This window comes from Lonchura striata, chromosome 15, assembly GCF_050655825.1.
Source record: "Lonchura striata isolate lonStrDom1 chromosome 15, ASM5065582v1, whole genome shotgun sequence".
Lineage (NCBI taxonomy): Eukaryota > Metazoa > Chordata > Aves > Passeriformes > Estrildidae > Lonchura > Lonchura striata.
Genome location: NC_140717.1, coordinates 9,306,813 through 9,319,533, shown reverse-complemented (window position 1 = coordinate 9,319,533; position 12,721 = coordinate 9,306,813). Strand labels below are relative to the sequence as shown.

General features: G+C 41.2%; 1 protein-coding gene across 2 annotated transcripts in view; it reads left to right on the top strand.

The window, feature by feature from the left end:
* GNB1L (G protein subunit beta 1 like) overlaps positions 1 to 12,721 on the top strand; it is a 44,354-nt gene that overhangs the window by 27,541 nt on the left and 4,092 nt on the right. For both annotated transcript variants that reach the window (XM_085592716.1, XM_085592717.1), the window contains exons 2-6: positions 128 to 255; positions 505 to 630; positions 2,581 to 2,743; positions 6,434 to 6,532; positions 11,236 to 11,451. In XM_085592716.1, the coding sequence (XP_085448842.1) occupies positions 140 to 255; positions 505 to 630; positions 2,581 to 2,743; positions 6,434 to 6,532; positions 11,236 to 11,451 (720 nt within the window). In that variant the 5' untranslated portion in view covers positions 128 to 139. The remainder of the gene's footprint in view (positions 1 to 127; positions 256 to 504; positions 631 to 2,580; positions 2,744 to 6,433; positions 6,533 to 11,235; positions 11,452 to 12,721) is intronic.

Here is a 12,721-nt window from a genome sequence, read left to right as displayed (position 1 = left end):
CAATAAAGAAAATTCAGAGAGGAAAGAGCAGAAGCAAGTGTCCTGCTCAGAATGTATTTAAAGTTGTCATTTCACTTTAGGCTGCTTTACCCTCTGTGATATCTGTGTCTGCTTCTCACCCCCGCAGTTCACTGCTCCGATGGCTCTGCCACCTCCGGATCCGCAGTTTGTGCTCAGAGGCACCAGTGCTCCAGTCCACACTCTGCATTTTTCCTGTGGAGCTCCAGAACCTGATATTCCCCTTCTTTTCTCTGGGTAAATACACCAGGATTTCTGGCTCTGCCGAGCATCATATGGTTGTTTCCTTTTGAATTTAAGTGTATTATTTTGACAAAGTGTTTCTGGGGAAAACAGCAGCATTCATGTTTTGCATGATGGGTGTGTTACTTGTGCATACAGCATCAGTTTTGGAAACAAAACAAACAAACAAACAAAATGAAAAGCATCAGACTCTGATCACCTCCATGCAGTGCTCACACTAAAAGCATCTCTTCCTACTGCCAGGTCTGAGAATGGGTTTATCCATGTCTGGAACCTGAAAACACACAGAGTGGACACAGCATTGGATGGCCATGGAAGAAAATCTGTCTACTGCGTGGAGACAATGGGCGGTAAAGACAGGCTTCTCAGGTTAGCAAAGCAGGCAAAAACCAGTGAAATTACTCTTGTCTCTTGTCTGCAATTGAAAGAAAAAAAGGGGGGGGGGGGCACAAAGGATTCTCTTAATTCTAGAGTCACTTAAAGTTTCTCCAACACATATGAAAATGTACTGAAGTAAAAAAAGACAGAAAAACTGTAGAATAAAAAGGGGAGTGGGGGTGAAGGGTGAAAGATGTAATTTATTTATTTATTATGTGTGTTATGATATCATAAGAACCTGGGACCTGTAATTCTTTACTAAGAACAGGTATGGTCTTTGGGTCAAGGAAATACACTTGGATTTGAAGTTGATTAACTTTTCAATGCTGGTTCTGGGGAAGATTAAAAAAAGAATTTATAAATAGAGGGGAGATGGAGAAAAGGGAAGGAAGAAAGAGAAGAATCAGAGATGGAGAGTGAAAGACTGAAAATGAGCAAGAATGCTGAGTTTCATGGTTTTGCTTTGTTGCAAAATACCTTCTGTTCTTGTTTAGCAAGGGAAGGTCAGGAAGATTTGTGTACTTTGGATTAGACAGGTGATCTAGAGTAGATGCCAAAGTGTCTGTATGATTAGGAGGTGTTCTGACATGTTTATCTAGAGAAGACATCTCATAATATACAGTGGAGCTCATTAGCATTTATATTTCTTATCTGCTTAAGTACAATTATCAACACTCTCCCCCATAAAATCATATTGAATGAGCATTGTTTGTATAATTATAGAGTTTTTCTGTACCTCTGTTTTTACAGTATAGTTCGAACACTTCACATAGCAGTGTAGTTTTAGGACAGCATTTATAATTATTTTATATTTCTCTCTTGTGAAGCTAAATCATGACAATTTCTTGCAGTATCACACTGTTTGTATCCACAGTGCTATAAATGTTGTGTCAGTTTGTCACTCAGCTGAACAGCACTGATGTTGAAGAAGTCCCAACAGTCTGTAGATTTACATCTCCTATTTTGGTTTCGTGCTTCTTCAGGTGATACTGCTAATTAAAGTAAGACATGGGGAAGGGATTTTTGATGACTCCTTGCCCAGATGATAACTTGAGGACACGCATCCTGTGCTAAGATAGTTTATGGATTGGAAGCTTCTGCACAGTGCTACTGGAGCCAGTGGGATCACAAAAATCTGCAACAATTCCTGCTGTGCCCTTTGTGGCCTCCTCGCTCTGCCTGCCTGGGAGCAGCACAAAGCCTGTGGGACGGGGCTGTGCCGAGGAGTCCATGGGAGCTGCGCTCATACCTGGGATGCGGCTGCTGCTCTGCCTTGGGCGTTTCAGCCCAGCATTTCCTTGAGCTGCCAGTCTCTCTCCATGTCTCCACATGTGCACGGTCCTAGGAGCCCTCTGTGCCCTGCCTGTAGCTGTGGGAAGTTGACCACTGACTAACTGGCACTTTTTATTTATCTCTGATGAGGTCTTGTCTTGCTTTTTGCCTTTCAGCTCTCAACACGTGACATTTCCATTTCATTGCTAGGGCAAATGAGTGTTACATGTGTAAATCTTTGGGATACTTTTGTTTCCTTTTAAATTAGATCTAACCAATGATAAAATGTAAGTATTTATTACTGTGTATATATTCAATTGCTCATGAGACTTTATAAATATATTCTTATATATAAATAGCACAATTCAGCCTGATAAGTCTCCCTGCACAAGGAAACTGTGATTGCAGTGTATCTGACTGGCTCCCAAGCCTCTCCCCTCCCAGGGACAATTGAACCTCTTGGCCAGTTCCACAGTTGGCAGAAAGGTGGTGGTCTCGGGGACACTGAACTCCCCCCCATTTCATAAAATACCCAATTAACGCCCCCACAGAAGCTGTTTGAAGCTTGGTCCTTTACTGTGTGTTCAAGACCCAGTTCAAGTTACTGCCCTGCAGGCAGCCAGGCTTCCTCAGACTGCAGCTCGTGGATAACTTGTTTCACTGTAACAGTCAGGGGCGCGACCAGAGGATCTGCTTGTGGGATTTAGCAGAGGGACGGACTTCACTGACGGATTCTGTCTTCACGGAGCATGTGGGATTCTGCAGATGCTCTCTGTTAAAGGTGGCGCAGGGACGCTGGCTAATAGCCATGGCAGCCAGAAGCCTGGAGGAGGTAGGAAGTGTCTCTTTCTCTGTGCTTGAGGTTGCTTTTGGTACTGAAAGGACGTCGTTCAGAAGGGGAAACATCAGTGCCACTGAATTCTCTGCTCAAGAGCAGGCAGCACAAGAAACCTTTGAGGGTTTTAATCACTAGTTTTATAGCCACAAGGATGACTGAATTATGTAACTCAGCTTTAATAACAAGGATACCACCCCAAGATTTATCTGGCATTTAAGTACTTGCAGCTGCTGCTGATCTTTACAGGCAAGAGTTTTGAAAACTCTTCTGGTGCTGCTGAATACTGGGAACAAGAGTCCTTCTGGGGAACTAATGGTCAGCAGGTCTGTCCTCAGACAGAGGAGCTTATATTCCATCTGAAGCTGAATCGGGCTTGGTGAGAAGAGGGAAGGTGCAGGTGATTTGTAATGCGATACGTGGTCTTTCACCTCAGGCTAATTCCTTACCTGGAACTGGGGCTGGAAATAGTTGAATTACCATTACCTGCCAGAGGTGTGCTCTGTGTGAGATAATTGCAGGGTCTGTTTCAGTTCCTGCTGGGTAAGTCCACATCTAATGCCACTATCGCAGCACTCTGACTGACAGCTTTGTTGGCAATGTCCACTTTTGCTTTGTAAGAAATTAGTTTTGTTTTTTACAATGGACTGTTTGAGGATATCACACAAAAACAATACTAAATACTTGACATCAAAATACCAAAATTATGAAAGAAGAAAAAAGTGGCATAAATATGAAATGAAGTATTGTAGCTAAGTGCAAATTGCTGATGAACATAAAAGTTCACATTCTTTTCTGGACTATACGTTGTGTATCTTGAAACTGAAATTTGCATATTTTACACATGAAGTAATAAGTGCCTGTATTACAAGAAAATGTGATCTTTTTATTATACAGAAGTTTAGCACATATTTAAGTATTTTGTTGACTCACAGTCAGAATGTTCACCCTTTTACAAAACTAGATATGCCTGTGGACACATACACTGCATCAGTAAATACAACCATTCTAAGTCCCATACCTTGTTCTGATCAAACAAAGAACTCCCCCCATCTTAAAGCAGTACTCAATAATACTTAAGTTAAACAAAATTGACAAGTGCATTCTCATGTCAGCAGGAGAAGTCCTGGTAATGAAGTATTAAATAATCAACTGACCCAAATAGAAGACATTTACCTCGGTGTTGCTTACAACTCATCTCTGTTTTGTTCTCATTTGTTTGCTTGGGCCCTGCAAGAGAAGAATGATTTGCAATCTCCTGAGGTAGAAGAGTTTCACTCTGTGTGAACCTTTGCATTAGAACTGTGTCATGTTTCAATAAGTTCACATAAGCTCCCATAATATATAGTGCTTCCAAACAGACAGCACTGTGTGAGACACAGTACATTTGCAGCTTATGATTAAAATTAAGACTTAATAAGTGTTTATGCTTGGCTGGTGTCCAAAAAAAGACTAATTTTGTCTTAAAGGAGGTTCAGTCCATAAATAATGAGATCTGAACAGGCATTTATTTGTTCATGATTGCATTTAAATCACCAATTATGAGTTACATGCACTTTTCTTGCCAATTTGCCAGAAACATGGTAAAAGCTTTATTAATGTGAAAAAGAGAAAGGGTGTGTTTCCTTGTGGCCAGTTTTAGCCACCCAGGAACACTATTAACCTCAGGCAAAGGCAAATCTTTCTCCTATTAAGCAAAACCAGTATAAACACGGAACTTCAAGTTTTAGGTTACAGTTGTCAAAATATGTGAAATAGTATTTATTTCTAAGGCTCAGTTGCCTTTAATGCAGACAGTCTCTGGAGCTGTCAATCCAGCTCAGGCAGCAGGTCATGCCTGCCTGCCTTCTGCACAAAGCTTTTCTCATTGTTTTTCTTTGGCCTCTGCAAGCCCAACTGTAGCCTTGTACTAGTTCATCTGTTTTTAGTCAAGGTAAAGCAAAGAAGGTTTGTTTTTTTTCTTTTAACCTGCAGAAGTGCATTTATCACAGCACACTTACCCTTCTTTATTACATAAAAGTTGCAGTTTTGGTCTTGCCTAGGAGGCAATGCCCTTTGGAGAGACAGTGATGAAAGAGGCAAGATGAGGGCAGGTCATCTTCATATTTATAGCCCATTTCCTGCCACAGCTAACTTGGTCATTATGTTGCTAGCAAGAAAGTTGACAAGAGAAAAGCATCTTTTGTTAAGAGTGAAGCTCCAAAGAACCAGAATTCCCAGATGATCAAACTTTGGTCTGTTCCCAGGTTTGGTGTGCAGACTAGATGGCTTTTGGCTGTAGTCACTATTCCTCAAATCTGGAAAACAGTTTCCTGCTCTATTGCTCAGTGGCTTTTGAAAGTGTTCTGTATGTTATGTATAGAACACTGTACTTGCAGTCTTACAGTGCAGCTGGCTTTTGGCAGGCTGGCTGACAGCCTCTAGAAATAGGAAGATGTTCTGGCAAGCTTTGAACTAAAGGTATGGGATTAGAAAGCCATCACAGCTGCCGTGCTCTTGATTGATGGTTCCCAGAGGAGCCATATTTGTGTAATACCTCATCTCAGATGCTTAAGGAAATTCGCACAACTGGGGCTGTCCAACAGCGCTGTTGGGCTCTTGCACATTTCTGGAAGAGCCTAGTGGCTGGTGATGCTGGATTTATCAAATGTTTCAAGTAGTTTAATTTTACCACATAATGCAGACCATTGTTTATTTAATTAGAAGAAAAGATCACCTTGGTGATAAAGTGCGCATGTGAGAAACAGCAACTTTCCTGGTAGCAGGTTTTCAATACCCAAGAGTTTCTGTTTCTCCAGAGTTCCAGGCTTGAGAATGAGCCCAGAACTGAGGCACTGCCATGTCAGTCAAGAGTCTCAAAATCTTCCAGTACCAAATTAAAAAGGCAGATTCCCGTGATCTTGCCTGCCATCATCCTGAGGTGGAAATGAGCTACTTCCTTGGCAGAGGAACAACTTGCCCAATGTTTTTAAAAAAAAAAAAAAACCACAAACCAGGTCCATGATTCATTACCATCAGAGCAAGCAACAATGGATGCTGCTCTGTAGAGAGAACAGGTGTTTAACACAGCATTTTCTGACCCTGCTTTAGACAGGGTCAGACAACATTGTGCTAAGAATACCTGTGTGCAGACACTGCTGCAGCCGGCCTTGGCCAGTAATTGTGGGGCTACAATTTGTTAGTGCAGTCAGCAGTGAATAAAAGATCCCCTTTGCCTGTATACACTGCCTGTATTTCCATGCAAGCTCTGCTGTGCTACCACAGCAGCACAGAGGGGAGAATGCAAGTGTTCACAGGTGAATACAGCCAAAAAATTAGCAACAAAGCTGGTAAAAGGGGAAAGAAAGCAGGGGGTTGTGTTCAGATTAAGTAGTCTGCAGTATTATCTGTTGTGTGCACAATGTCATCCACTGTTTGAAAAGAAAGCTATAATTAAATAGAAGAGTAGAAGAAAAGGATGTGTTCACTGTAGCAGATTTCTCTAGTCTTTCCTAAAACAATGCACTTCTTTAGCTAGCTGTTGATTCCCCTTACAATTCCAACTTAGCATGCATTCCTCCGTTTCCTCCAGACAGTTTTTACTGGAAGAGCCTATACTAACTTTAATCACCTTAAAAGACTTGTTTTTTTAACAGCAGAATTTTGACCTGGAGCCTGACCAATTCCTCTTTGTTTTCCTGATGTCAGGTTCAGATTTTGGAGCTGCCATCCAAGACGTCAGTCTGTACCTTGAAACCAGAGGTGGGTGCCAAGCTGGGCATGCCCATGTGTCTGAAGTTATGGCAGGTAAGGCAAGAGCGCCTGCTAATTGTGAAATGTTTTCCCTGTGATTCATTTTATATGAAGTACATGAATCTTTCTTCACTTGGATTTTGATTTATAATCAAACCAATCAAGTAATTATACTATTAAAGGGGGGAAAGATTTGTGAACATCCTTAATGTAACTTTCAGAGCTTTCCAAGCTTTAATGGAAGATTTGCAAATGCTCAAGGAAAGCTTTGTATCCTTAGGATAGATACAGTTTTTGCATCAGTCAAGAGGAAAATGAGTGACTTACCAAAGCCAGTGGTTTGATATGGTTTCTCACTGCATTAAGACTGATGAGAAATGTTTGGGTTGCTTAAAAACAGTGGTTTTAATGGCAGATTCCATTCACTTCAGTGCCCTCAGGATGAGGAAACACTCTGTACATTTCTGTTTGAGATATACAATAGGAACAAAATATTTATGGTGATACTGACTACAAGCAAAAAGGTAAATTAGAGAAGTTAGTGAAAAAAACCCACATTTGCAAAATGTTTAGCAAATTATGTTTATGGGTTGCCAACAGTGAACACTAGTAATACAAAAAGGTGGCAGTAGAGGGAGGAAGGAGTTCAGGTGATTGGCTTGAAACCTCCAGAGAACTGGTGGCAAAGCTGATTCCCCCATGTGACCCCCCTGACAACACACTGCTACAGGTCTACAGGATCAGCTGAGCTGATGCCAGGGTTGTAATTCCTGCAGGCTCATTGGAACATTTGTGTTGGTTTTGGTTGAAAATATTATCTAAGTGAGGCCTCAGTGTGTTCACCCAAGATCCTGAACAGACTGATAGCTAGAGAAATTCAGTTGCTGACTTCAGACAAAAGCCAAGAGAGGCCACAGTTGAAGTTCCATGCTGTAATTAAAAGTTAGGAAAAAAAAAAAAGAGGAAATTAAATAGGCTGATTAGGTTTTTGTTAAACAAAGTTTCTCCTAAAAATGCAATCAGTGTTCAGTGCTTGATGAAATGAATGGGTCTTTCTGTGTCCTTGACATTTTTTAATAAGATGATGATAACTGTGGAAATGTTCGGTGTTGAAAATTTTTCTTGCCTGTATAAGAAGTCCTCTGTCTTGCCCTATTTTCTGCATGCATTAATATTGATATTCCTCTAGGAAGCAGAGCAGGTGCAGAGTCTTAATTTTATATAGTTTTTGATTTTGTTGCCAGTGGGGATAAAGCAGAGGAGTGGGAACTGGGAGAGGTAAATTGTTCCATTCAAATTCTGACTTTGAGAACTCACCATAACTTCCTAGACTGTACCAGGCAAGTCTAGATAATCTCTTAGAGTCTCACTGCTGTATTTGCTCTTTTACAAATGTGTGCAACTTGGTTTAAAGTCACGAGGAAGAGGGTACCCTTAGGGAAATAACTGCATGTGGTGTACCAGGGTGATGCTCTGCATTCTGTTCTGTGGTTGCATTGGAAGTGGCTCTCTGAGTAACCTGTAACCATAAACCAGAGAACACGAGCTCACCCAGCTGCACCCCTTCCTGAACAGAGGCCCTCCAGGATTTCTTTGCCCACAGCTGTGTTGGGCAATACAGACATACCCAGGAGATGAGCACTCCCAGCCCAGCACTCAGGGGTTGCCTAAGAGACTATTTGATCTTGCTTATGGCACAGTAAATTAACAAGTTGAAACAGAGGCTGACAGGGAGAGCCCCATAAAGGTCTGAAGGAAGAGTGCTGGGGGTGGTTGGCCAATGAGAGTTTGGGGGCTGCAGCCAGATATATTTTTCTGCAATTCAGGTAAACAACAAACCTCCCCAGCAGCAGTGTGAATGAGAAACTTTACTATAGAGCAGAAAGCAACTGAGCTTACGCTTGTAGATTAAGCCTCACTAGCTTCTCCTCAGCAGTCAAAAAGCTTGCAGCTATTTATTTTGTTGTTTTGAGCAGTTTCCCCCTTATTTTTCTAGGTTTGTCCTTAAAATATTAGTTCAATCACTTTCTTTTGAAGATTCATGTTCTTAAATACATCGTCTCAGTTTCACACCTTCCTGCTATTACTAATTGGGTGGAGTAGGATTTGTAGGAGTGAGAATAGTCTTCCCTTAAATTTTTTGCACTCCTTGGGGAAGGCATCATATTGCATAATGGTGCAAACAAAATAATTCAACAAGAATAATACATGTCAAAACTGGAAATGCCGAGTTATTACTTTATATAAACTATTGCAATTATTCCTGTTGAGTTGACAGCAGATCACCTTTTCTTCCTTCCTTGACAGTTATCCAAATGCAACAACAAAATGTTCTGCTTAGGAAGAGCAATGATTTATAATTTAATTTTTCTACTGACACAGAACATGAATGGTGAGACTTCTCTCCAGCAGTGTCTGTTATTGGGAATTGAAATAAATAGGCCGTTGTGAAGCACTGCTTGGTGAGTCCAGGCTCAGACCAAGAGCTCCACTGATCTTTCAATAACTTTTATTGTTTTAGTTCATGTACCTATTGAAATATTACACTTCATATGGTTAGGAAAGTCAGGAAGAAGTAGTGTGGGAGACCTATATTTCATAGTAAACCGTATTTGGATTTTAAAACACCAATTTGAGATCTCACTTGCAAATTACTGTTTTTCAAATCTATCCCTACAACACAAAAAAATAAAGGGTTTTGCTTGGCATTCCCGAAATTCTGGGCACTCACCTGTCTCTGCCATCTGCATAAGGCTGAGGAGCTCCCGTGGAAGCCACCATCCCGCTTGGGGCAGGGAGAGCAGCCGACGTGTTTCACTGCCTGATGACAGCTACAACTTCTGTGAAACCCCAGCTCTCAGGGAGTCTTGTGCTCACAGAAGAGCAGCACAAATAACTGTGGGGTTTTTCGTGCTTAAATTGGGCACTTTCTTTAAACTTAAAAGTACTATTAAATATTTTGTTTTGCCTTGAAAATTTTACCCTTTTTTAAATACAAATAAAATCTGGAATACTAATTTTATTCAGATTTTTTTAAAACATTTTTGATATCTGGTATCCAAAACCAGATAATCCAAAATACCTGATGAGTTAACATTAATTCACATGTATCTGACGCAATGTATGAATCAAGGTATTAATTGTTCTGATATTATTTTAGCAAATCAAAATTTTGACAGAAAAATTGTTCATAATTCTGGGCACTGTGAGAAACCTGCTTTGTGGGCCTTTCTAGCCAGAGCATGCTCCCACCTTTTCAAAGGAAAAAGGATCTTAAAAAAAGGAAGGAGCTCCTCCAAGATCCCAGGTGTGGACAGACCATTCAGAAGGATGATGTAGGGGATTTCCTAAATTAACAAGGATTTCCCACTGGTTTCCTTCTTTTAAGGAGTAATGTTGTTCCCTGCTCATTGAGCTGTACTCCTCAAACACTTTTCTAGGCTAAGGCTGAGGAAGCACATGAGGCTGGTACTCAGCAGTTGTATTACTCAGACCACCCATCTCTTGTTAGTTTAACTTTCCCCAGAACACAGAATAACCAGTGGGAGAACAATCTGGACCATTAGTAGAGGCAGTGAGCCTTTGGCCACTACAGGCTTGTCTCATGACGCTGACAGCTAGCAAGTTTGAACTCATTCAATAATGTGATACTGGTGAAAATTAATTCTTTATGCCCTTTATCTTAATTGAATACTGAGCAAACAAATCATGTAGGAGCAGACAGTGTTTGGAAAGATCTGAGTACCCTATTGGATACATTTCTTAGATGTGCCTGCATGAGGTGGTAATAATCCCAATGTCTATTTTGATATTTCTTCTCCTATTAAAGAAATAACTGGCATTAACAGATGCTGGTTTTTAGTTGCTTTTCATTAGGGATTTGCATCTTCACTCTTGTAACCAGGTACTGCTTACAGGATCATTCGTCTTTTGGCTGGAGCAATGATGAATATTTTCCTTAAGTGTGACATGTAATCCAGTAATGTTCCCTTCTTTGAGTTATTTCAGAGGCTTAAATAAATTAGGTGTCTGCCCAGGGTGCCCTGCCCTTTGGCCTGTGACATCATTAATCAAAATAGCTTTCAATTGGTTACAGTGGGACTGGGGCGCCCATTAACCCCTTGGTGACTGCCCCACCAGTTCCTGCTGGGAGGTTCAGTGTTCACCTTCAAGCACTGTGGGGTACTTGGGCAGGCAATCCCTCCGTGCAGCCCTACACCTGGCAGTGTGGAACTGGAATCCCTGAGCCTGGCACCTCTCAATGCCCACACAGGCTTGTATTGCTTGAGAGTAACTCTCAGCTGCGCTGTGGAATTTTTTCTATAAAGTGCAAACAAAGTTCAGACCATGAAGTAAAGCTCCTGAAAATTTCAGTCAGGCTCTTTTCAGTTGTTATAGAGGGCAATCGTTTGGATTTTCAGAAATAATATATACATATATATATATATATATATATGTGTGTGTGTGTGTGTGTATGTGTGCATATATATGTATGTATGTGTATGTTAAATATGTATAATATATATAAAATTTAGAATTTGATATGTAGATGTTTAAGTGCGTATTACCTAGTAATAATTTATGTAAGTGGATGGAATATCAAAATTTGACATTCAGGTATCTAAGCTTCTTTTCACTTCTACATCATTCAGCATTTTAATTTATTCTCTTGGTGCTTGGACTAAAACCTACACTGGGATGGTAATTTTTTTAACAGATTATTTACTTCTCAAACAATTTTATTTTTCCTTAATCAGCTCAGCTGTGGTTCACAACCTGTGCTTCTGGCTGGCTATGAAGATGGATCAGTTGTCCTATGGAATGTGCCAATGGGAAAAGCGTTGAGCCGACTCATTTGCCACCAGGAGCCAGTGATGAGCCTTGACTTTGACTCGGAGAAGGCCAAGGGGATCTCAGGCTCATCTGAAAAGGTGCTTAGCATCTGGAGCCTCAATGAGCAACAGAACCTCCAGGTCAGGATCACTGGCCCTCTAGTGTCATTTATCCCACTTTGCACTAACAGTTTGATAGACTAAAAAAATATTTAGTCATGAAGAGGAGTTGTTGCAGATCTCTAGCTAATTAATCACAGACTGGTTAGAATGTCTGTGCTATGTGACTAGACTTAGCAAAAGATGGTGAGGATTTAAAAAAAAAAGGAAAAACACTCTCTCACATGTTTCTGGTTTTACCAAAGTTGCAACAGTCACACAGGCCTAGCATTATTCAAGCCATTGCCTCTGTATCTTCATTTATCACATTTGTAGTATCCAGCTCTCGGAATGTCCTAAACATTATAAATGAGTTATAAAAATGAGAAACAAAGGATTGCTTTTCCAAAGGTTCTGCTTGAATGGCTATAGCAAGCTTTCCACTGTGGGAAAGACAGAAGTATTCCATTAAGCACTTCACAAACAGAAAGAGTAGGAGTAGCCCAGCTAGCACCAAGAGGACATGAGGTTTAGGCGCCCAGCTTCATTTGGCACCTACAGGGCCCAGCCAGAGACACAAAGTCAGGCAATTGGCTCCCCCAGTTCATGTCTGAGCTGTGGTACTCTGAATGGCTGGGTTAGAAGGAGGGTGTGTAATCCCCAGCTCGAGCTGTGCTAGGGAATGGCCATAAATACTGCTTTCATCTAGACAACTTTAGCAAGTGTTCCAACAGTGCCAAGGCAGTAAGCACGACCTGGAAATGTAGGTGTAGAAATAAAGTGAAGAAAAGGCTCATGAAAATTAAAACAGCCCCATGCATAGTCTCTCCACTGCTGGGTGCTTTAACCTTTTTAAAGTGGCAGTTGTCCCATGGAGAGGGCCTGAATCAGCCCCTGTGTGCCCATGTCATCCTTGAGGAGAATCTGTTGGATACACCAGTTCAAGGGAGAACAATAGTTGCTGTTCCACCTTGCAGCTTTTATGGAGGTTTTTTTTACAGCAAGTGAATGCTGTTTTCTGAATGGTGCTACAGGAAGAAAAGCACATGCTGGGACATCCAGTGGTAACCCATCACCTGGAGGACACTGTAAAGGTGTGGAATCTGTGAGGCATCACCACAGCACCTGCATTTCTGGGGTGGCAGGGCAAACACATCCAATCCCAGTGAAGTTTGGAGGAGATGGCACTCATTGAGGAGGCAGCTGAACCTTAATACACAGTGCAACACGACGTGAAAGAGGCACTCTGCACTCTGAACAAGTAGTGAAGGTGTCTGATACACAGTTGTCTTGGTTTGGGTTTTTTTTTTGG